Genomic DNA, 25,714 nt, shown 5'->3' on the forward strand with positions numbered 1-25,714 from the left:
GGGTGTAATTACTACCCTCAAAAACCCATCGGCAATTCCTTCCCTTTTATGTGGTGATCACTCCATAGATGTGGTGGTGTCAGCATCACATTATACCCATGTTATACAAGCATTCTGTTTGCAACTTGTTCACCTTAATCAAGCTTAGGAACTGTACCGGATTTGTTGCATGTGGGGATTATTGCAAAGTCAGCAGTCTCCTATCTCATGGTGGCAATTGGCCTCCTCAAAAGAACCCCAGATCCTGTCTGCTAGCAGCAGCTTGGTTCCTCATTGCATTTAAAACATGTAATTTCTCTTGCAATTCCCCACTGCAATTTGCTTGGTTCACAAGGTGCAGGTTGATGATCTCACTGGTCATCTATCTACCAACTCCTTGGTTTCCCTGGGTTCATGAGGCCACAAAATGATCAGCCGACAGGCCAGCTGGCTCATGGACTCCTAATCAAGTTACCAAACGCTTGAATCATCTTGAAAAAATCTCTTCACATTACCCACATAGACACATACAGAATAGAACTGAGCACTGCTTCTGTGAAAAATGCACAATGGTGCAATTATGGAGTTTGTCATTCCAATCTTGGGTTGTGTTTGGAGAGAGCATTTTGAGCTGTATAGTAGGATGAATACTGGTGGTTTCAAGCCTGTAACTGGTGCTGGTAGTAATGGAGGCAATTTGAAGTAAGTTAAGTACATCACACAAGAAGTATGCCACAGAACATTAAAGTGTGTTGCTTTAAATATGACTAGCCTATTGGTGCCAATGCTAATAAGCCTAGTTACAACACCAGACTACATTCATCATCATCAACAACAATAACAACAACTTGAATTTATATAGCGCCTTTAATATAGTAAGGCACTTCACAGGAGCGATTATAGGATGCTAAGGTTGTGAACAATCTGGTTCAGCCTCAGAACGTCTATGGAGAGGGATGAAGTCGGTGGCTAGGGAACGGAGTTTGTGACAGGGACCGAAGACAATGGCTTCGGTCTTCCCAATATTTAATTTGAGGAAATGTTTGCTTATCCAATATGGGATGTCAGACTAGCAGCGTGACAAATCAAAGGCAACGGAGGGGTCGAGGGTGGTGGTTGTGAGGTAGAGCTGGGTGTCATCAGCATATATGTGGAACCTGACATGTTTTTGGATGATGTCGCTGAGGGGCAGCATGTAGATGAGAAATAGAAGGGGGCCAAGGATAGATACTTGGGAAACTCCAGAGGTAACGGTGTGGGAGTGGGCAAAGAAGCCATTGAAGGTGATTCTTTGGCTAAGTGTATATTCAAAAGATAATATACACTAAAAAAGAAAATCTAGAACTCCCACAAGATACTATACATGTTCATTGTAATGGTTCAAATAGAATGTGTTTTAATTGTGGCAATTTATCTAGCTTGATTTATCATTTGATTGTCCTGGATAGTAAAATAAATAGTAATAGGATGTTTGTTGCTTTTTATTTCGAGATTTATTTATACTAAATTAATATTCTTAAACTGCCACGGTGGGATTTGATTCACTGCATTATTAGTCCAAGGCTGTGGATTACTAGTACAGTAGTTTAACCATTACGCTACTGTACACCCAAGGAGCTAGGATTTGTTTTGTTTTCATGATGGGCGATTGTTCCCCCCCCCTGACTTTTCTCCTAATAATTTATATGTAATTAAGACTTTTTTTTCTTTATTCATTCTTCCCTTCTTTTCACGAGTATTTGAGGATCTATAGGAAAGGATGAACAAATCTGAATGTGCAAATACCACTGTGCAAGAGATGTGTTTGGATACAGGATGCGGGATTGGGTGTGGTAGGCAGGAAAAGCTGAGCAATAATAATGCAACATTGCATTTGATGTTACCAAACAGGCAATTAGGTCTGGATGATGCTCAGATTATGAGTGCTGAATTGCTGTAGTGCATCACGGAAATAATTACACTGAAGCATTTGAAGAGCATATTTTAGCTGTACTGTACGATTCAGCGCACCAGCCAGCGGGATTAAGGTGATGTCACCTCCCGAGAAACGGATGTGCCCGTCACGTGATCCAGGCGGAAGTGCCGGTCGGAGCGAGTGGAAGGCCGCTGGGTGTTGGCGGGTCAGTGATAAAAGGTAAATGTTATAACCGGGGCCGGGCCGGGCGGTTTGCAGCGACGTGGTCGGTGTTGCCGGTTACTATTGCCGGGTCTGCCGCATTGCCGGCTGGTCGCTTTGTGATGAATTTGCGGCGCAGCATCTCTGTTATTCGGAGGTACCGTCCGTCACAAGAAAACGGGGGCAAATTATAGCGAAGCCGGGCCTCCGTCCCCTTCCCGACCCGAGATCGGGGGGGAAAGCCCCATAACATGCCAGCTCTGAGGTTATTGGGGTTAGTGTGGGTCGGGTGGTCAGCCTACCGCCCTGTCTGGACCTTCCCATTGTAAGTCTGGGGGAGGCGGGATTATGGTGTTTTTCTTTTAACACGGCAGAGTCTATGGGTTTAGTGAAAAGGTGACAATCTACGAGTTTAAAATTAACATAACGTGTTGATCCAATGGAGCAGGGAAAGGATGTGAGTTTGTACTCAGCAAAGCAAGGTGATGAGTAGGGAAGTTGCGTGCTGTCTTACAGAGAAGGAAAATTGGAGAGCCAGTTATTCTGAGCTGTTCTCACTTCCTAACAAGCAGCAATGTGATATTGTAGAGGCTGGAAACCTTTCCCTCAGCAGAGACCTGATTTTCCCCTTTCTATCAGAAGGTTGTGGGCTCAAGTCCCACTCCAGAGATTTGAGCACAAAATCTAGGCTGACACTCCAGTAGAGTATTGAGGGAGTGCTGCACTGTCGGAGGTGCTGTCTTTTGGACGAGACATTAATCGGAGGCCCTCTCAGGTTAACGTAAAAGATCCATGGCACTATTTCGAAGAGGTGCAAGGTCGTTCTCCCTGGTGCCCTGGCCCATATTTATCCCATTATCAATCAACATTACTAAAATAAATTATCTGTTCTATGCCATATTGCTTTTTGAGGGACCTTGCTGTGTGCAAATGGCTGCTGCGTTTCCTGTATTGCAGTGACTACACTTCAAAAGTACTTCATTGGCTGTAAAGCACTTTGGGACATCCTGAGGTCATGAAAGGTGCTATATAAACACAACTTGTTGTCTTCTTTCTTTCTATTTGGCAGATCAGCTTGCATAATATGATTTTTAGCAGTTAGTGATGTGCAAGCATTAAGTATGGTGCACCAGCAGACTAAAAGTTTACTTGTGGATCTTATACAGACACAGATGTGTATGGGAAACAGTTTGCCAAAAGCTTGCAAAAGAAACATCCTGGTTGTTCCACCCTTAATGCAATTAATTTGTATTGATAGTTGTAATAAAATTTTCCCTAAATAAAATCTGAAGACTCATGTTCATAAAGCTTTACAAATTTATAATCCTTTATCTTCATACAACAGGATGGGAGTATTTTCAAATCCTGGAATGTGCCTACTGGTTTATTGTCAAAAGTTTTGATTTTGAGCTATGGGGTCTGATAAATGAGAAATGACCAGTGGTTAACTGGTGACAAACTTGGTGTCTAAAAGATATGCAGTGGTCACTTGTCAAATTTAACATTTTTGTCAGCTCAACTTCCACCAAAACCAGTGTATGAGTTATGCCTGTGTGTGGGCTTTTATGACCTGCAAGCACTGGGATGTATAGATATTTTCCAAACTGAAGCTAAAAGTCACAGGTGTGAAACTATTCCCATCAGGATGAATGGAAATTCTCCATCATTTACTTGGTAAATAAGCGCCGGTAGCTCTCTCTGCCTTGTTTGTGTTCAGAAAAGAACTAAAAGATCAGTGCTTCAGACACTGTACACCAAGGAGTGGTGTGAAGTTATTTTGAGCCTTCATTTCTCTACACAAGTTCCTCATTTTGGCTGATAGATAATGTGGGGTGGTGGCGGTGTCTACAAATCGCCAAAGGTGGACACGGAAACGCCCAAACCCCTAGATGGATATGAGCATTGCAAAGTGCGGACCGTGTTCCCTTAACTACTACCGATACTGGGCTAGTGAATTGACTTTAGATTCCAGCCAGCACCTTAATCATTCTGTGGCTTTGCCCCACTCTACCTCAGCAATCTCCTCCCAGCCATATGTCCCTACATGCATGCTCTATACCTCGCACAGCCTACATTATGCCTCCTTCCCCTCAAACTCCCTCTGCCAGCACCTCCACTTTGTTTCCTCCCTCCTTGCCTTCAAAAGCCTTCTTAGTACCCTTATCTTCTGTTGTTACCCCTTTGTTTCCTTTCTGTCCACTGCCCTAAGTGCTCCTAAGATGTCTTTGTGCATGAGTGCTATAAAATGCAAGTTGCTTCACATCAATAACCAGATGTAAAAGCCTAATGAGATTTGTTGAAGTAACTAGTATAAAAGTAACTTTTGATAATTTAACTAATGAAATGTTTTGTGTCTAATATTTTTGCACTATTGCAGTTTATAGTGTATAATTATATTTGGAAATTTCCAAGAGTGCTTACATGTTGATTTATACCCAGTGAGATGAAAAATCCAATACACCCATATTTCGAAGTAACTTGAGTATCTCTGAGGATTTATGCTTCTGCAATAACGCCCATAATACATAAAGTATATTTTTAAAAAAGTGTCTTAAAATATTCAAGCACCAAGGTTAATACAAGCTGATACCTCATCCAAGTAGCTATTGTGCATTTGTTAGCCTACAGCTAGCAAGTGGTGAGTCTATTCAACTGTACGTGCATCACAACCAAACCTGATCTGTTCTCACCCAGTGACCACAACATGCACATCCTGGCAGAAGTTGTTGAGGTCAATTGTGGCATCTCCATTGCCTTGGCTGAAATCAGAAAAAAATCTGACTTCAGAAAAAATCAGCACAGGATCCAGATTTGAACCTGGAACTTTCTGATCTTAGTAGCTTCGTATTACATTGTGTGCTTCCTTTGCCAAGTAGGCTGTCAGGGAACTTGTACTTTTGTCAACCTTGGTGTCGTCTGCACTTAAAAATAGAAAGGATCAATGATCTGTAGGAGGATCTGACTTTCCAGTGTGTGCATTTAGATAAGTTGCAAAGGACAATAGGATGATATGCATCTAATAAATAACAGTAATGAGGGACATCCTGAAGATGTGCAAGGTGCTGTATAAATGAAAATGTGTTTGTTCTTCAACAGTGTATGCAAGGTGGCACTGAATCTTTAGTGAGTGATTATGTGGTTCTGCACAGTCTTGTCACTGTAAAGGTGACGTTATTTTAAATTCATGTTTTGATGTGCTGTGGGATTAATTCCCAGTGGGTACAATCTTCATAGTTCATTTGTGCCACTGTGGGTCTTTTATACTTGTGAAATCTCTGAAACATTGTTGCTGATGCAATCCACTAAATTTCTCACATGACCTCTTAGCATACTTAATGCATTTATGTCAATATTCATTGTGCCTTTAATCTATTTTAAAAGGTTCTTGATACACCAGGCTTCTTGATTTGAAATTCTTGATATTTTTAACAAGAAAAGCAATTGAGACCCTTCTATACAAGTTCATTTCAGAAAGTCTGCCAACAGCCAGAATCCTTTGCACTTGAGTTTTCATTTCTTTGAGTAGATGCATATACTCGGGGATGTTGCTAATTCACCCGTTACCTCCACTGTGTATCTAATGTAATGCTAGGTCTTGTTAGCTGTACTGTCAGAATGAAACACACATTCATTTTGTTAATTGTAATCAGGTTAATTATCTCTGCATAATATATGAACTATCTGAAAGACTAGACTGAGCCATGTAAATGTACATTTATAATTAATGCAGTCAGCATAGTGGTTGTTAATCTGACATTCTCCAAAGTACAGCAGCCTCATATAGTACTTATATAGAAGCCTTATATCTTCACTCAGAGGGTGGTGAACCTGTGGAATTCTCTACCACAGAAGGCAGTGCAGGCCAAGTCATTAGTTGTATTCAAGAAGGAGATAGATATATTTCTTAATGCTAAAGGGATCAAGGGATATGGAGAAAAAGCGGGAACAGGGTACTGAGTTAGACAATCAGCCATGATTATTTTGAATGGCAGAGCAGGCCCAAAGGGCTGAATGGTCTACTCTTGCTCCTATTTTCTGTTTCTATGTTACTTCAGAATATTTATACCAGAGAACAATTTGGCTTGCTCCTAAAAGTTATTTAAACCCTACTTAATTTTTTTTTATATCAAAATATTTATTGTCCTTCGACCTGTGTGCGCACTATCTTCCTTCACCTCACCCCAAACTGGACAATTTGTCCCGCTGACCTTCCTACGGGTGCTATCATCACATTGTCATTGGATATCAGAAGCTGGGATTCAAGGTCCTAAAGATGAAATACTTGCTCTATCCAGAGACTAGTGAAGGGCTGGTGCAAACCAATTAAAGTGAGGATAGGCACGGGGCTCAAACTTTTGACCTTTTGGTTGGGCATCAAGTGCTTGACAGCTGGTGTTACTGGCTCACCTTACATTAGGATACTGTATAATTTCTCTCAGCAACCTAACTGGAGAGTTTCAATTGATTTTAAAAGTGAAATTACTATTTGTAATAAGATTGCTCATGAAATAATATTAAACACAAAAGTGTAAACAGTAAAACCAATCTCATTGTGGTCCTTGCTGAAATAAAAATAAAACCTCTGAGCTAATGAGATTTTGATTACTGATTGTCAACTTATTTGTTAGTGCTAACTTTTTCTCTCTTGCTTAGTATAAATAATTTGATAAAGTAGATTGCATTTTCATAGGTATGTCCCTCTAGCAATATTGGTCTCTCAAAGTAATCCACCTAGCAGCCTTTGTAAGGGTGGACCGAGCACCTCATAACGTACACAAAGGTCCTACTGGTAGTAAGAGTGTAACAGTGAGCCATGCGATTTGGGCATGAGGTCCTATAAATACACCAGAAAGGTCCACAATGATCCATAACTCCTCAAGTAGATATGAATTTTGGGACCGTACATTGTAAAGAATACCCACTTGACTGGAATAGCGTGTCATGCATGAGCTTCAGGAATGCACAGTGTTCCTCGTGGTGGGTTACCCGTGTGTGTGTTGTTAACCTAATGTTCAGTATTATAAGTGGCATATGTGACGCTGGATGTGCTCCGTCATGATTATTCCTGTTTCTTACTCTGGTTTCATGCATCTGCAGATTTCGCAGTTGGCGCTTGTGTCGTTGTATGTGTGGTAACAACATGTCATTGCCGCTGCTCGATGAAGCTGCGACTGTGTCCGGGACGGAACGGGAGACTGCAGTGGTAAGATCTGTTCTCTTGCTCTGCCCGTAATCTGTACTGTGGTGGCATCTGCTGATATCCAATTTTTGGAACACATTTCAGATTTATAGAATTGTTTTCTGAATCCTTTGGTGTGATCTCTGATGACATTAAGTATTACAGTTTTTAAGGGAAGCTTATATTAGTTATTGCTAAATAAATACGCACAGGGACTGGCTGATGCAGCACCGTCCTTTTAACTCTAGACCTGAATTTGAACCAGCAAATTGGTTCTCTGGCTTTTGAGAATGAAACTCAAGGCTGCGAGCATCTCATTTAATATGCTGAGCGCCACTCTGATATTTAAGCTTGTATGAATAATTTGTTTTTGTTATTTTATCTGTAAGGAGGAAAAACATTTTGAAGTGCTTGTTTTCCACATGGTGAGAACAGCTGTGGAGAGTTTATTAGTGCTTTATCACTCCGTTGTGATGTCAGGCTGCTTGGTGCTGGCTGAAATTAGATTGAATCTGTGGTCTGTCTGTCTGTTTTAAGTTTGTGTCTCCTTTCTTCCATCCCCCATAACTCCCAGAGTAAAGGTAGGCCATTAACTTACAGAATAGTGCTTCTATTTAATTGCTACTAAAAACTTAATCTATAATTACAAAAGATTTTTGAGGTTGACCTTTGTAGTTTGGCCAGCAGTTGAGATGTCCAAATCTATTTTTGAGCCATTTGTTCCATTTTGGAGCGTGTGTGGGTAGTTAATCATACGCATGATACTGCAGTCCTACTTTTGAAATGAATGTCATACCAGTGAAATTATGGTCATTACCTTCCTATGGCTGTGATCAATTTGAAGTCCCACTGCTTGATGTACTGAGACAGCTTTAATGAAACATTCTGCATTTGGCATTTTTCTACTGGATCAAATAATTTCTTGGCTGTGCTGATTGTATGGTGTTATTTTTGTGCTGGTGTGAAATCAGTGTGTTTGGGTTGTGTTTTACAGGTTATTTTCCTACATGGACTTGGAGACACTGGGTGAGTTTGTTTTAGATGAAAAGCGGAGAGACTTTGGCCAAGTTCATAATTCTGAATGCAATAAAATTCATTAAATGCAGATCTGCTGAGAAAATATTTAACAGCGTTTGTTCCTTGTGGTCAGATGTTTGGAACTATTCCCAGTATACATACCTGGTTGCCAACACTTGTATAATAAATCCTGACCTTTTCCAAGAAACTAAACATCTTTCTACTCTACCTTTTATTTCCCCTGGTGCAGGCTCTCTCTTCCACAAAGATTTATTCAGCTGGTTAGAAGGTGCCCTTGAAGTGGGATGAGAGACTGTGATTTCTTTTTCTCCCTGAGACATTGCACTATTGCAGAGTATTTTATGGCATACCTGAATTAGGAGCTGAGGAAATATTCATTTGATGGTTCAGCAATTAGCTGAGCCATATAGACCATAAGGCCCAGATTCTGTTCCTGGTCTGCACTGAGTTACTTCATTTCAGCTAGAATGATAATAGGGGTGTTACAATTAACCTCAATGCCCTTGGGCTAGGGACAGGAAAATTGGCCAGGGTCCCACTCCTGATCACTACGGTGACACTCCTGGATGTGGGCATTGGACAGGGACAGAAGCTATTTGGTCTGTGATGTCCCCTGCGGTGAATAGCTAACACTCGCTATTAAGGCTCACGCATTAATAATAGCACCCAAAAAGATACGTCTGTAAAAGAAAATACTCACCTAAATGTGAAGTCGGGAGGAGCTGGAGTGCTGCTGACCACTACTCATCGTGTCTCCTCCCCCTGACCCACCCCGATCGTCGACACCACCCTCCCCGATCCCACTCACTGCTCCCTCTCTCCTGGTCCCTTGTAAGGGCCGCTTCGAACCTCTTCTCTGGCAAGTTGCCTGGGGATGCCCATTAGGTGTCTGTAGCTCCTTGGTTCAATGATAGAGACTCAATATTAGTTGCATCTCAATTCCATTCAGGTGCAGGAATTGTTCCTCGTGCCCTGAAACTGACTTCTCCCCAGATTCAATTGCATTCGTTCTTCCGTCCCTTTTAATATTTTATTTCATCAGTATAGTAACTGATATTCTAACTGACATGGAAACTTTCATATCTTCCCTGCACTCGTCCTCTTCTGTTGATTCTGGAACTACGTCTTGGTTCAGCTATGCATGTTTTATGCTGTGTTTCGTAACAATGCTGCCTATTAAAATAAATGTCTTGATCAGTCTGAACCATACAAGCATATGAAAAAGGAAGACAGGAAAATTCCAACTGGTCTGGCAAACCTGGTCAAACCCATCCCAACATGGTACAACTTATACAAACCATCAAACCCCGCCCCCCTCCCAATCGGGCAATAAATGTAGGCCAATTTATGGAAGAAATTCTGGGAAATTCCTTTCCGACCTCTGACGGCAATTAAGCAACCTTCAGGTGACTGATATCACTAGTTCCAGTTAATCCACCTACCTTCTACTCACAGGAACTTGGCCAGCCCCCTTTTGAAGGCCTGCAGCAAATCCATACTGACCACCTATTCCAGAGGTTGACAACTCTCTGAGGACAAAAAGTACTTCCTGGCATCTATCCCGAATATGCTTTGATAACTTGCCTACTCATCCTCACCTATATTTGCATCTAATTTTTGTTAATTCAGTTAAAAATATCATGTAGTCTTCCTGTCCCTCCAGGAGTTGCTTCTTCTGGTCCCTTGCTGATGATGTGTCTAATAACTTTATGAATCTTCCTTTCCACCCCATTTCCATCTGATGGTACAGTTACCAGTTCTTCTAAAGAGAACGTTAACCTCTTTGGGGTACTTTTCTCTTCCAAAACCTGCGTTAAAGCTGCCTTCAAGAAGCTCAGTTTCTCTCTTGTCACAAGCACTTTTCTACCGAGCAGCTTTTAATGCCGTACAAAGCCCAACTCCATCCAAGAAATAAATACTGCTCCCATATGTACAGAAGGGGTTTTAGCACCTCTCTTGAACAAGGAACTTGAGACCTTGTTGCGCCCTCTCACATGTACCCTGTTGTCTCTCTGTCGTAACTTTTTTTTTGCCTTGTTCTGTTTTATGGATACTATTATGATCAGTGTTCCTTTGAACTTTCCCTTGTTGCTTTTTATGCTGCAAATGCACCACCCTGATCACTCGTCCTTTCCTTATTCAGCCTTGGCTCAGTGGTAGGACTCCCGCCTCTTGAATCAGAAGGTTGTGGGTTCAAGTTCCACTCCAAAGACTTGAGCACAGAATCTAGGTTGATTCTCCTGTGTAAAAATTTGTGCACAAATTGGCAGCTGCAAATCCTACATTACAACAGTGACTACACTTCAAAAGTACTTCATTGGATATAAAGCGCTTTGAGACATCCTGAGTTCACGAAAGGCACTATATAAATGCAAGTTTGTTCTTTCTAATTCCCACTGTGCTGAAATGAAGACTCATCACACTGCCTTCTACTCTAACTCATTCTTCCCCAGGGTCTCAAAGCTTACCCCCCTCAGTCTGTCTTTCCTTCTACAGTCTTCAGGCTTTTAATCACTGCTCTGGATTTACACTTTTTTTTACTTTCGAACATACTTTTGTCCTGTGTTTTGGCTTTTGGCCTTCACCTTGGTTCCTGAATTGTTTTTTTAATTGACGTAAGCAGTTAGTCTGCCTGTCTTCTCATGTAGGAATGGTGGGGAAAAGCTTACAGTAGCAGGAGAGAAGAAAGATCTGGCAGATGGGCTATGGAATAGAAAGTGGATTTTAATGTAGATAATGCATATTGGAGCAGGAAATGTGTATATGCTGAAACAGTATGTCCATTAGCAACGGTGGAAAAGGATTTACGTGAATGATCAATAATTGCAATGAATGTTTCCAATCAATAGCTTTGTTCATAAAAACTTCATAATCAAATACTAGTATTTATTTCAAGGGTATTTTACTATAAGTCAAAGCAAATTGTACTAACCTTTTATAGTTCACGGTGAGGCCAGATTTGGAATACTGTGTGCATGTTGGACAACCTACATTCAAAAGGATATCAGTGATGCGTTTTAGTGATTTTACGCTAGATATTCTCCTTTTAGGAGACCTTAAATCAGAGTGTACGTTCACCTGCCCACTATCTTAGTAAATATAACAAGACTTAGAGGTCAAACAGAGAGCCCTTGCCACTGTACTCCGACTTATGTGATCTCTTCAACTTCAGAAGACAGAAGAATATACATTATCATACAGCATCCTTGAAAACCAACAGATAAATTTATTTAACATTATACAGGTAAATGCACAGTCGTACAAATGGTATATTTACAGTAATTACAACCTTTTATTATTCTCGATGTGAAAACAGCATAAGCGCTTGTCTTGTGCTAACTCTCAACATAAAGTTAATCCTTAAAACACAGTTGTTCACTTATTTGACAAAACACTACCACAGAGCCTCTGAATAATTGCATTACCCTGACTTCCTCAGATTGCTCAGTGAGCTGAGTGCAGGTGGCCAAATATAAGCCCACAATTGGAAGCACCTGGCCCTGCCCTTTAATTTGTTTGAATTGAAGGGAATTGCTTGATTCAGTGATATGTGCCAAATACTTTAAATAATCTGTTAGATGGGTCTCTAGTTAAGTACAATGGCAGCAATCAAACCATGCCTTGCCCTGAAGCAAAAACATTAGCTTGAGTTTAATGTATATTCTCTGAAAAATCAGCTACAGTAACTCATTTTAACACTGTGTTGGACCCAAGAAAGGGGTATAAAATAATACACGAAACACACAATGGTTTTATTTTTGTTATAATCAGCACATTGAAAAAGGAAAGACGAGTTGAACTTATTTTCCTTGGAGAAAAAATGGACGATTAACGTAGATGTAAGTAAGCTATTCAACTTCCACGAGAGCTGGAGAACACTAGTTCAGCACTAACCAGTTTCTAGATGGTATGGTGATTAGAGAGTAAATGTAATTAAAGCGATGTCACTTAACAAGCTCAGCTAACTCTTCATCCAACTCCTACTCGATGCCTGATTTTCCCCCTTGTGAAGCACTTTGGGAAGTATCACTAAATAATTGTCATTATTGTAACTCAAAAGACTGGATAAATAATTAGTTTGAAATCAAATTAAAAGATATGGAGATCAGCACAACATCATGCTCTCCTGTTTGCCTTTATTCCTGCTGCTGCTCCAAATCAAGGTCCATTGGAGGCCATTTTTAACGTGTATCTGTGCTTTGCGTATGACTGCAATTTTTGCACCTGTGTATGAGAAATGGGGGTGACTGCTGTCAATCAAATCAAAATATTAAGATACTGGCAATCAAACCAAAACATACCAAATCAAGATATCCTGTTTGTACCACCATATAAATAACAGGATCTGGGAATTGATGCAGAGTTTGTTCTGTATGTATCTGTGCTTGTACATGACATGAAATAGCATCTTCACACAATCCCACAGACCAGAATAGAATCTGCAACAGCAGGTCAAACTTCTAAGTCCGCGATCCTATTAGAATTGCAAAGTTTGGATCCTTTATACAATGTGCCATTAACTGCAGAAGAAATACGTATCTGCTGTCAATGGCGTGTGCACAAGGTAAAAGCGTCATTGGCAACTTTTTATCCGTTGACATCAAGGGGGCTGAAATTGCCTATGGAATAAAAAGCATTTGTGCTCAAACATCTCAATCCATGCAGCTGATTCAAATTTGTAACTATTAGATTGTGGAGCTGAACAGTTTGAAATCTTGTCTTTTCAGACATGGGTGGGCCGAATCAATGTCCTCCATCCGACTTCCCTATGTAAAGTACATCTGTCCTCATGCGTGAGTACTGTTCAGCTTGTGTGAAATTTGTCTGTGAATGTTTTATATCATTTTTAAGTGTTAATCTGAAACACTTAATTGCTGGTTACAATGGTGGAGAAAAATAGCTTAAAAGGCTTAACTCTTGGTGGCAGAATGTACTGGTGCCTTGTGCCACCTTTGTTTGTTTACTACTTTTACTACCTCTCCTGCTAGTGGCTTAGAGATCAGAATTGCCAAAGCCTGATGATCATATGACTTTTATGGCTTGATAGGAGAGGGATGTGAAACCTTTTGGAGCTGGGGCCAGATGCACATCTCAAAACCAGTGACTGGACTGCATATGATTCTGCAGAAAGGTGAAACAATGTCTCCCATCCCTTTTCACCGTTTAACCCCCTAATGGGTTTAATTATCTGATTTTTCTCCTTCGCCTCTCCTGAGCGTGATAGCATGCTTGGGTTACAGATCCAAATACCAGTACCTCAAAGGTCCACTTGACCGTTATTTGCGTGTGACCCTTGACAGTGAGTGTTGGCAAGCTATTCACTCACAGCCGAGCCTGATCCTGTTCTCCCAGGAGATCTTATGTGCTTTTCCAGTCGGCACCACAGTTGGCTGCAGAAAAGCTGCCCTATTTTTTTCTTTTCCCAACCCAACCCGGGGATACTATGGGCGATTTGTAGAGTTTCTAGCACTTGCTGCCACCTGGTGGAAATTAGCTAACTCAGCATGGTCTATATGGATCAACTAATCACTCTAAGCCTGCAGAGATATTGGGAGGACTTTTTAAAAAAATATTATTTTGTGCATGAAAGGTGACTGAGGAATTCTATCTTTGAATTTTTGTATTAAACAATGAAATATGAACAAGCAAGAAGCACTTTATATTTGGATTGGAGTCATAGATTTAACTGTTATACCTAAATTGTATTGAAATGTGCATTAATTTGAAGTCTAAATAAGACTACATTTGAGGACTAATTTCTGGATTGGATTTAATTATTCACCTTTGTTTATTCAGGCCAAAGATGCCAGTGCAATTGAATAGGTGTATACCCATGCCATCATGGTGAGTTTGTCAGATTTAGTTTTCTTAAATGTTTTTCCTTTCATGTCCTGATACCACATCTCGCTCCTTCTCGCTCCTCCTCTCCCCCCCCCACCATATCCCAATTCTCCCCGCCTCCTAACCCTGCTTGACTTGAACACTGCACTTGGTCTTGACTCCTTATGTGGAATGCCACGGGAGATCAACAAATGAGTCACTAAATAGTGATCAGGAGCAGAACGCTCCACCTTACCAGAAATTCTGCATAAATAGGAAACAAACTGCGCATGCTGGAAGTTTGAAATGAAAACTAATTGCTGAAAATACAAGAAGTCTGCCTCTATAAAAGTGAAAAAATAAATTAACCTTTCAAGTGTATTGATTCAGTGCCCCTAACTCATAGCCACTGCTGATCACAGAGCAGCTTTGATGGAGATGATATTTTCCTTTTGTAATTCAAACCATTATTAAAGCAGAACATGAATCATTCTTTTCCAATTAGAAAATTTAACTCAGACATTTTTTTTAAAAAATGATTTACTCAGTCGTGCATTATGATTGACAGTATAGCAAATCCCATTCTCTTATGTTTGAAAGGTTTGACTTGGCCGGATTAAATCCAGATGATGCAGAAGATGAAGCTGGTATAAAGAAAGCTTCTGACTGCAGTAAGTCTCCATTGCTGTATCAACATGCTTTCTATTCATGCAACACACTTTGATTAGGATCGGATGAGTGATGGGTTGAGTACTTTAAATGTACAACAGCAGCACCGTGCATTTATATAGCACCTTTAACACCGAGAAATATCTCCAGGCACTTCATAGAGGCATAAGGAAAAATGGATGTCCAGCCAAAGAAGGCGAGCTTGGGGAGGGTGACCAAATGCTTGGTGAAAGATATTAAAGAAAGAGAGGTAGTTGGAGATGAAATGTTCACGAGGGGAATTCCAAATGTTGTTGATGGCAAGGGTCTAGTTTGCTCGCGAGTGAGCAGACAATATGAAGGGAAATGCAAGAGGGAGGTGGAGATTGCCAGCAGCGTCCAGGGAAGGACAGTGGTGAGCGGACAGGAAGAAGGTTAGTGTGGTTAACCCTCAACAAGCATGCGGAGCGAGAAGGTCAGGGAGAATGGAGGATGGGGCAGTTACTGCTCTTGAGGCAGTAATGGGTGTCACGGTAATCCTGTCGTAGAATGCCGAGAGGGCAGAGGATAGCCTCTGATAAGCTTGGTCAAGTGGGATTCAAGCCTGGGATGGTAGCAAGAAAGAAGACTGAGGAGTAGTGATTGATTTGGGTAGAGGTGGAGGAGGGGGGGCAAAATAATTGAGAAGGAAGAGATGAAAGGTAGCTTGCCTGGCAGGGTGAGGGAAAGAGTAAGAACCAAGGAAGTGAGATAGTAGGGGGCTTAGGTCCGAAGCAGCAGCCACATTACACACACGAATGGATACAAAGGGAATTCTAGGTTACACAGGTGTGGCAGAAATTAAGCAACAGCTGCAGTGCTCCTAAACTTGAGGGCAGGGAGGATATAAAAAATGTATCTTCCGTAATGCATGCTTACCTACTTGTATCCAGAGATCGCTATATACTAGGGGAGCTAGGGGAATGTGGTTTGTTTGAAACATAATAACTGTCTACTTTTTTCTAAGTTAAAGCAGTTATTGAACACGAGATCAAAAATGGAATTCCTTCACACAGGATCATTCTAGGAGGATTTTCACAGGTAAATCTTTAGGATTATTTCCAAAAAGATTCGGTATCTGCTTTGAATGATAGTCAAGAAAAATAATGAATCTCTTCTCCTTGTACTATAGGGTGGTGCCTTGTCTCTGTACACTGCCCTGACATGCCATCACAAACTGGCTGGTATTGTAGCCCTGAGTTGCTGGCTTCCTCTTCATAAAACCTTCCCACAGGTATCTCAACATTTAACATTTACCCTGTAGACAGTATTGCATTGTGTTGTAGTGCAGCAGGAAGATATTTGACTGGGCTTTCAGAACAGTGCTCTGCCATACTATTTACTTTACAAATTAATTACTTGTTAAAACTTTAACCATGTTCTTCGAAGCTCTCCAGATGATCTGGCTGTGCAGGTTTCTATGTTCCATCACTAATTAGTGCTGACTTTAGCTGGGAGTGATAATTGGATTGCAGCAGTTGGCCCTGGTGGATTAGTAAACTGGTTTTCACTCCTGATTGCTAAACACTGTCCTGCTGGAAGTGAGCAAGTGTGGACATTGAATAAGCACAAGATTGGCTTTGCAGTGACAGTTGAATAGTCTACCACCATGTACTGTGAAGGCTCATGCAAGGTACTGGAGGGTGACTGGTGCCTGTGGAACCAAACATCAACAGTCAATGTTTTCAAGAGGGATAGGGAGATTTAAAGAAAATACAATTGGTATTGTAGAGAAGTGTGCAAGAGGAGAAGACAAAGAGCAATGGAAAGAAGAACTTTGGGATTCCCTTCCCACCAAAGGAGTTTTCATCAAAGAATGCTATCATGTCACTAAATTTCAATTTAATATTTTTAAAAAGCAAAACCTAGCAATATGAAGCAGAAACCATATTCAGAACCTAGGAACAGGAGTAGGCCATTCCAACCCCTTCAGCCTGCTGTGCCATTCAGTTAGATCATTGAAATCAATAGATCTCAGTCTTAAAAAAAAATTCAATTGACCCAGTATCCACAGCCTTTTGGGGGAGGGAGTCCAGATTTCCAGTACTCTTTGTGTGGAAAAAGTGCTTCCTGATTTCACTCCAGAATGCCTTAGCTCACTTGCTCTGGATTCCCTCCACCAAAGGAATTGTTTCTCTGTATCTACCCTTTCAATTCCCTTTTATCATTTTAAATACCTCGATTAGAGCACCCCTTCACCTTCTAAACTCAAGGGAATACAAACCATGTTTCTGCAACCTGGCCTCATAATTTAACTCTTCAAGCCCTAGTATCATTCTGGTCAATCTGCGCTGTTTTCCCTCCAAGGCCTACGTAGCATTCCAGAGGTTCAGTGCCCAAAACTGAGCGCAATACTCCAGATGGGGTCTGACAAAGGCTCTGCACAACTGAGGCATCATTTCCTCACTTTTGCATTCCAACCCCTTTGAGGTAAAGGCCAACATTCTATTAGCCTTTTTGTACCTGTGCACTAGCTTTTAGTGATATGTGCACATGGACAACCAAATCCCTTTGCTCCTCCACAGCTCCTAGTCTCGCTCCATGAATTTGATTAGATCCTGAAGTGCATGTTCTAGGTGTGCTATACTATTTGAGTTCAGAATAGCTTCAAGTTGCAAAAGTAACATCAAAAATATGAGACGAATCTGTGCCCGCAATTACCTAAAAGTCTAGATTTGAAATGGTTTGGTGTTTTGGAATTTGGTGATTATCAAATTGAATTAAAAGTGTCGAGCTTAGTTGCTCTGGCTTGTCTCTGTGCAATGTGGAAAGTGATCCACTCATTACTCAGCTGGTGTTCATTAAAATTCACCAATAAGTGACCTGCGTCTTACTGAAACAGTGCTGAATGGGAAGGTTTGGGATTGGTGAATTTTAAATGCTAACAAAATACAATAAAGTGATGTTCTTAAATGAATTCAGGTGTGCAAATATATAAAATATATATATCCAACGTGAGGGCAAGTTAAAACACCCTAGTTATTTACAATAATGCTACCAGGCCAGTTTCTGACTGGATGGCTACTTCAACAGGAGCCATTTGTTTTCTCTTTCAGCACTTTAACTTGCTCTCACTGGATATTTTTTGAATAGTTTAAACATGCAGCAGAGAAACTACATTGAGAATTTAATGTAATTTTAAAAAGTCTTTTTTTGTAATTCTAGGCAGCAGGTAGCAATATCAACAAGGATATCAGCATCCTGCAGTGCCATGGTGAAATGGATCCTATGATACCATTAAGATTTGGTTCTATGACTGCAGATAAGCTAAAGACGATCATCGATCCTGCAAACATTCAATTCAAAACATATTCAATGCAGCATTGCTCGTGTCCACAGGTGAGTGTTGTCGTAGTTTCTTCTTTGCACCTATGTTTATAATATTTAAATCTTGCATCATATATAACAATTTATAATACAGCAACCATAATTTGTGTATTTACATAATTGATAATATTGGAGCCATTACATAGATGTGCCCCTTCGACAATACAGGCCATTAATTTGTTAATAAAGTGCTGAAAGAGAAAACAAATGGCTCTTGTTGAAGTAGCCATCCAGTCAGAAACTGGCCTGGCAGCATTATAGTAAATAACTAGGGTTGGCAAAGATCAATTTATGTTTTGTGACCCGCAAGTTCACATGGCTGTTTGTGAGAGGCTGGTGTCAAATCCTTGCAGCACAGCTACAATTGGATGGGTAGGACTGTAACTAAGTGAGTGCAGTCCCACCAAGCTGGACAACTGAGGTTGGTGTTGGAGGCTGACGGTGTGGTCAGCTGTGTCAAAGGCTGCAGAGAGGTCAAGGAGGATAAGGGGGGATAATGCACCATGGTAGGTTGCTATTTGTGACTTTGGTTGGATCCATTTCAATGTTGTGGTTGTGGCAGAAACCAGATTTTAGAGATTCATATGGGGAATATCGAGAAAGGTGGGCGCAGATTTGAAAGGTGACATGTTCAAGGATTTTGGAGAGGAAAAGGAGGTTGGAAATGGGGCAGTAATTTGCAAAGACTAAGAGTCAGATGGTTTATTTGAGGAGGGGTCTTATGACGATGGTTTTGAAAGAGAAGGCGGACAATATCTGAGGAGAGATAACCATTTACGATGGCAGCTAGGATGAGAGCCAGGAAGTGAACTATTAGGGGAACTTGTTATTTTTTTAAATAATTGAAACAAAATGTGGGTTGCTTTCATGGAATTGCAAGAATTTGGTAACTTTTTTTTCCCTCTTACTGAAGAGTTTAATGGTACCTTTGTTTTTTCATCACACAGGAAATAACGGCAGTGAAAGAATTCATTGCAAAGCAGCTGCCACCAGTCTGACTGAAGAGAGCAAATCTATAAGGCCCTCTTCAATCTTTCAACTTTCACCTGTCAACTGAAACCAAGCCATGTACTAGCAACCTCAGATCTTTTATGGACATTTTATTTGTAATAGTTAACATTTTTTCTTAGTACTGTAGGCTGGATATATCCAGGATTTTTACAGACGTACTTCCAAGTCCCTTCAGAAGTAACTTTATCATTCCAGGGATACCCGCCTTTGACGGGAAGCACCTATTCAATTTTAACTCTTTCCAGCTCAAATAGTCAGTCCTTGTAAAAGATTCTAAATGCAGCTTTTATTTTCAGATGTAATAATTTATAAAGTTCCTCCAAGCAAGGATATCCCATATTTTTCTGATCTTAGCTTTAAACCTCAGTCCAATTCTGCCTCAACTTCTAGAGCTGAAGCTTCAAAGTGTGATTAATGTAGCATCTGTGTACTCTATTCCCTTGTGCTTTGCCTGCAGATTGATGGGCTTATGTTTAGACTCTAGCTGTTCGATTGTAAATTCAGCTAAATGGTCAGTAAAGCAGATCGATTCTGCAAATTACTGGCAGTCAGCTTAATATCATGGTCCATTAATGTGTGAGTAAAATGACCAGAGAAAGATCATAGGTTTTTGTTGAAGTAATCACCCAGGCAAAAAGACTGGCCTGATAGTATTACCATAAATTAACTTTGGGGTTGCTGAATATCAGCTGTGAATCACCGGGTTGATATTTAGTTTTGTGACTTCCAAGGTCAAATGGCTATTGATTTGTGGCTGTAGCTAAGTCTCTGATTGCGTCAAAGAAGCAGAGTGTGAAGTATGGTGGCCTTAGCCAGAAGTGGGCAATTTTGAAATTATATTGTTGACTATCTGTCATCTTATTGGCTCCTGAATCATTTGTCACTGAGCTGAAAAAGGTTTAAAATGTTTTCACTAAACTTAAACTGATCATCAGGGACTTGTGAGCAGGTCTGGAGCTGCCAGAATTTACTGATGAGAATTGGGCAGCTTTGGGGTGATGTACAGTGATGACTCAATAATCTAACCTAAGTCACTAAAATGGACACATTTAATGGGATTTAGCAAAGCAGATCCAGAAATACGTGCAGTAAATGCCTCTAACTGTCCGCAACACCACCACCACCAATTCAATGTTAGATCTTGGGCTCCCACCTTTGGAGAATTCGTTTTCAGTTCCTGGCTGAAGCTTCCTGGTATTAGATACTTTGGGGGGAAAAAAGGAGGGAGAAAAGTATTGATGTGGTTAGCCCTTGCTGAAACCTCATTTCCTGTTGCTTAATTGTGGAGTAACATTGCACTTTGGGATGTTTTACTACGTTAAAGGCATATAAAAGTAAGTTGTTGATTGTGGAGAAGTGCACGGCTTAGACGGTTCTGCTGCAGAGGCTGACAGGACCAAGAAACAGCAGCAGTGAGTCGCGGATATTCAGGAATGAAAGGAAAAATAAATCAGGGATGGAACCTAAGAGCTACCAACATGAGATTGCTGACTAGAGATATCATACTTTCTCCCAATTGATGGGATCGAAAACCTCAACAATCAGCAGGGTTGATGGCTGCAACACAGAGTATTAGGGCACAGTTAGAAACCCATACATTAACTTACCTTTGCTATCGTGGGAGGCATGATGCAGAGGCCAGCGGCTTCCCCTAAAATGGATGGAGTCACCCGATGGGGTTCTTATGTATTTTCCAGGGGTTCTATTGAGAATGGCAGCAGAGTCTGGGAGCAGGATGTCCACCTAATCTATCACCCAAGGGGTGGTGTGTACCAAACCAATGAGGGGGAAGTGTGGAAATTGCAGAGTAAGTTACTGAGTTCTCATCTCAGTTGTAGCATGAATTAAGACACTATAGTTGGCCTCAACATCCTGGGTTAGGGAAGGGAAAATCCACCTGGACTTCCCACCCCCCCACTAATTGATTGCTATCCCGTGACTCCTGCTGGGAAGACTATGATTGAGCATTGGGTGAAGACAGAAATAACATGTTGACACACACTGCATAGGCTCACAGCTGAAGGATGACCATTTGGAAGAGGGCTGTTGGTACTCTATCCCAGTGTGATAAAATTGGGACAAGAAACTTAAAACAAAAATAACACCAAGAATTATGACACAGTACCTCCAATGAGCATCGGCTCCTAGACAAAGGTATGCATCTTACGAACAAACGAATTAAGAGCAGGAGTAGGCCGTTCGGCCCCTCGAGCCTGCTCTGCCATTTGATAAGATCATGGCTGATCTGATTGTGACCTCAACCCTACTTTCCCATTTACCTACTATAACCTTTGACTTCCTTGTTAATCAGGAATCTATCTAACTGAGCCTTAAAAATATTCAATGACCCTGCCTCCACCGCTCTTTGGGAAAGGGAGTTCTACAGACTCATGACCCTCAGAGAAAAAATTTCTCCTCATCTCCGTCTTAAATGGGAGACCCCTTATTTTTAAACTGTGTCCCCTAGTTCTAGTCTCTCCCACAGAGGGAAACATCCTCTCAGCATCTACCCCTTCAAGTCCCCTCAGGATCTTATATTTTTCAATCAGATCCCCTCTCATTCATCTAAACTCCAGTGTATACAGGCCCAACTTGTCCAACCTTTCCTCATAACTGATTCCTGGGATAAGGGGATTATCTGGAGTGAACCTCTTAAATAAAGAGACCAAAACTACACTCTATTCTAGTTGTGGTCTTACCGATGCCATGTACAACTGTAGCAAAACATCTCTACTTTTATATTCCATTCCCCTAAATGACAACATTCCATTTGCCTTCCTAATCACTTGCTGTACTTGCATACTTACTTTGTGATTCATGTAATGGGCCACCCAGATCCCTCTGTACCTGAGTTCTGCAATCTCTCTCCATTTAAATAATATACTGGCTTTTCTATTCCACCTGCCAAAGTGGACAAGTTCACATTTTCCCACATTATACTCCATCTGGCAAATTTTTGCCCACTCACTTAACCTATCTACATCCCTTTGCAGACTCCTTATGTCCTCTTCACAACTTACTTTCCTACCTATCTTTGTGTCCTCAGCAAATTTAGCAACCATACATTCGATCCCTTCATCCAAGTAATTGATATAGATTGTACGAATTGAAGCCCCAGCACTGATCCCTGTGACTATCCACTCGTTACATCTTGCCAACCTGGAAATGCCCATTTATGCCTACTCTCTGTTTCCTGTTAGCTAACCAATCCTAAGATGTTACCCCCAACACTATGAGCTCTTATTTTGTGCAGTAGCCTTTGATGTGACACCAGCCAGCCATGCTGACCGTCATACTCTCTTGCCCTCCAGTGAGTTTTGCCAGTTCTGAACCACTCAGGATAGCTCTGTGCTGTGTCTTGGAGAGAAAAAAAGCTGGCAGGACAAATGGGAAAGGGGACAAACATTAAAACATGGACCAATTCAAAATCACTTGTTAAGGGGTCTGATTTAGTTCTAGCCAAGATGCTCCCTCTGTATCCATTACGATGAAGTGGAAAGGTGGTATAAAAACTTAGGTCTTGGTCATACAAACTGTTAAAGCTGATGCTGTAAATTGCACTAGTGTAACATTACCCTGTTGTGCTCAGTGTTTGTGTAATAGACTTCAAAAATTGGCACTACACTTCACAGAACTTTTATAAAGCAACAAACAAAATTTGGCTGGCATTGAAGTTGAATCCATTACCCTAAAAAATGCAAAAAGTTGAATATTATGCAAACCATTTTTACTGACCAACACATTGTGGTTTAAGTTGGTTAGTATTTCAGTGCACCATGTAGCTGAAAATTATGCAAAAACAAAATTTGTCCTCTGATCCATGAACATGACCTTCAGAGAGGTCACATCCTTTGAAAGAATACTCCAGCAGAACCCTGAATTAATTCAAAGTAAAATTACAGTGTGCTGATCTTGGCAGATTTGAGGTTTTCTGTACGTATTGAGTGATATTGCATTGAAGCATTTTAACACCGTACTCCCTGACCCATTTGCCACAAAACAAAATCCTAGTGTGACAGTTCTATATACAGAGCATGTGATACAAATGTATGAACTTGCACTAGATTGCCAAAGGTTGGATTTGGTAAATCATTGCTGTACCTGGACTCCACCTAATGCATTTCACACATATATCTTCAATAAAAATAGCATGTCATGAAATCTGTGTAATGTAAGGTAGTTAATATTGAAGGATGTGAGGGAGAATTAATGGGATGACCTTTCTAACCATGGCATTTTCTTTCATTTGCTGTCCATTCCTGAAGAAATGTAATTGAGTTAATTTTTTAAAAATCTAATGGCAGTTTTTAATGTCCATAACCATCTTTGGGTAATGGAGCTGGATTGAGTATTCCTATTTGAGTATATGAAGCCCCACTTTAAAGTGGTCAGTTATTTTCCCATTATAAATACATTGGCTTCTTTCTTTCCTCCTCCCCAATGTGATCTGTTGTCATATATGGCACTCGGTTCTTTTAATGGATAAAATTGTATGTATATTTGAGTATCTTTGTCACAAAAAAGAATTGAAAAATTTAAATTGTAAAGTAGTATCTTTTAATAGGAATGTTGTGTGTAGATGGTACCGAACAGAGGTAAGGAGGGAGAAAAATGAAAGTTGGAGTTATGATGTGTATGTGGCTGGTTGGAGCAACCCTGGGACTGGGCTGACTGCTTTGATGGAGGATGGAAGAAATGAGCAATTTTTGCTTATACTGGGAAGAGATGGTAAATTCATATATCTTGTAAAGAATATCCAATAGTTTACTTGGATTGTTTCTGGAAATCTAGCTTGGAAATGAGTTTTAGCTGGAAAGTGGGTTTCTTGGGACATGTTGCTCAAATCACAGCCGTGGCTGCTGAGCGGCCTGCTGACATATCAGTATAGACGTGAATTTTATTTTCTCACTTCCACCAGTACCTGATGGTGGGATTTTCTATCAATGCTTCACTAGATTGGGATGCTGGGAGGAAGACTGTGAAAGGTCCTTTTTGTTTTTTTTTAGGAGCTTTACTAAAAGTTTATCAGTTTAGCACAGAGCTGCGATGGCATTTGAAGTTCACCTAGCCTCTCGTTTGCTGGAGGCTGCATGCAGGTGTGTAACCTTGAGAAGTATGGTTGGTGGGGGGAGGGGAGAATCACCTTCTTAAACGTTAAGACCATCCAACTGCTGCTTAAGCAGAAATTGATTTGGTTCTACCTCACATTCCTTCTGATAGAAAATTACAGCTGTACATTAAAGAATCATAAATACGTCTTACAAATGTAAGAATGATAGAAAATGTATCTGTGCTTAGTGGTAAATGCTCCAAATAAAGAGTGACTGCTGGGCAGCATTGACAATTAATTACAGTTTTAAACTTAATAAATATTTATACCGTTACAGGTGTTCATATGTGTAACGGACAGTATTAGGAACAAGCCAGTGTACTCACAATATTCAAAACTCAATGCATTATCACATGAACTTTTTTTTCTTTAATCTACAATTGTAGGATCATGGTGGTTGTTGCAGTTCAGTGAATTACTCTGCAGCTTACTTGTAACAATGTCTTGGGGGCGCTGTCATGGGAGAATTGGTATTGAACACATTGAAAGAAACCATTTGTCAATGCACCCTTCAAAAAAGTAATCGAATTCCGTGTGACTATGCTTTTCCATTCCATTGCTGTGGTTTAATCTGATTGTTTTCCCTACAATTTTTTTATTTTTGTTCTCCAATCTCCTTGTAATGTGAAATTGAATAAAGAGAAGTCCATCAGGAAGTGTTTTTCTGAGCATCTCTTCAGCACAAATTAGGAAGCATATTTAGGTTTCATTAGGGTTGCCAACTGTAGTTGAACCTGTTCCTGGAGGTTTCATCACATGACCTTCCGCTTCCAACCGCACCCCCTTTCTCTTTCTCCCCCCCCCCCCCCCCCCCCCCAGTCAAACAGCCTTTTTCCCCCATGTCCAATATTTTTATAGCTAATGAACTAAATGGCTCCAAAAAATGAAATAAAACACTTTTTAGTGCTCCTATGATTTTTCGACTGAGTTGCTCGCATCACTGTCCAGGAGATTAATCTTTAATTCCTGGAGTCTCCAGGACAACCCTGGAGGGTTGGCAACACTAAGTTTCATAGTTTTGGGTATTTGGAATTTTAATTCCTTGTCTGATATGGGACATATGGTCAGTTTCAATTATTTCAATTATCTTATTTCCTCTGGCAATTTTTGGTCCAGACTTTTTAAGTAGAATTCTCTTGCAGTGACAGATACTGTCCTTTTCTTCCAGGCTTATGCTAGTTAATAGTTCAACAATGCAAGATGTGATAAACAAAGGATTGAGCAAAGTGAATGAAGTTCTCACTTTATAATGTAATTTATTGGAGTATCATTCAGTCTTGCATGATTAAGGAGATGCTCAAGAAGGTACCTATGGCAAACTCAAATTTGTAAAATATATTTTCGACCTCTGGTGCCGCTCAGGGCAAGTTGGCAGTTATGCATATCAAAAAAATCTCAGGTCATGATGCCATTTTTCAGAAGATGTTACAAGTGTCTTTCCAATTCT

General features: G+C 40.5%; 1 protein-coding gene across 1 annotated transcript; it reads left to right on the forward strand.

The window, feature by feature from the left end:
- The first annotated feature begins 1,984 nt into the window (after positions 1-1,984).
- Positions 1,985-24,923, forward strand: lypla2 (lysophospholipase 2). The gene is made up of 10 exons (XM_068006516.1): positions 1,985-2,113; positions 7,193-7,298; positions 8,269-8,300; positions 13,040-13,105; positions 14,109-14,156; positions 14,733-14,803; positions 15,787-15,860; positions 15,952-16,053; positions 17,985-18,158; positions 19,094-24,923. The coding sequence occupies exons 1-10, from the start codon at positions 2,010-2,012 to the stop codon at positions 19,142-19,144; spliced, it is 828 nt and encodes a 275-aa protein (XP_067862617.1). The 5' UTR covers positions 1,985-2,009; the 3' UTR covers positions 19,145-24,923.
- The last annotated feature ends 791 nt before the right edge of the window (positions 24,924-25,714 follow it).

Source organism: Heptranchias perlo, chromosome 26 (assembly GCF_035084215.1).
Source record: "Heptranchias perlo isolate sHepPer1 chromosome 26, sHepPer1.hap1, whole genome shotgun sequence".
Taxonomy (NCBI): domain Eukaryota; kingdom Metazoa; phylum Chordata; class Chondrichthyes; order Hexanchiformes; family Hexanchidae; genus Heptranchias; species Heptranchias perlo.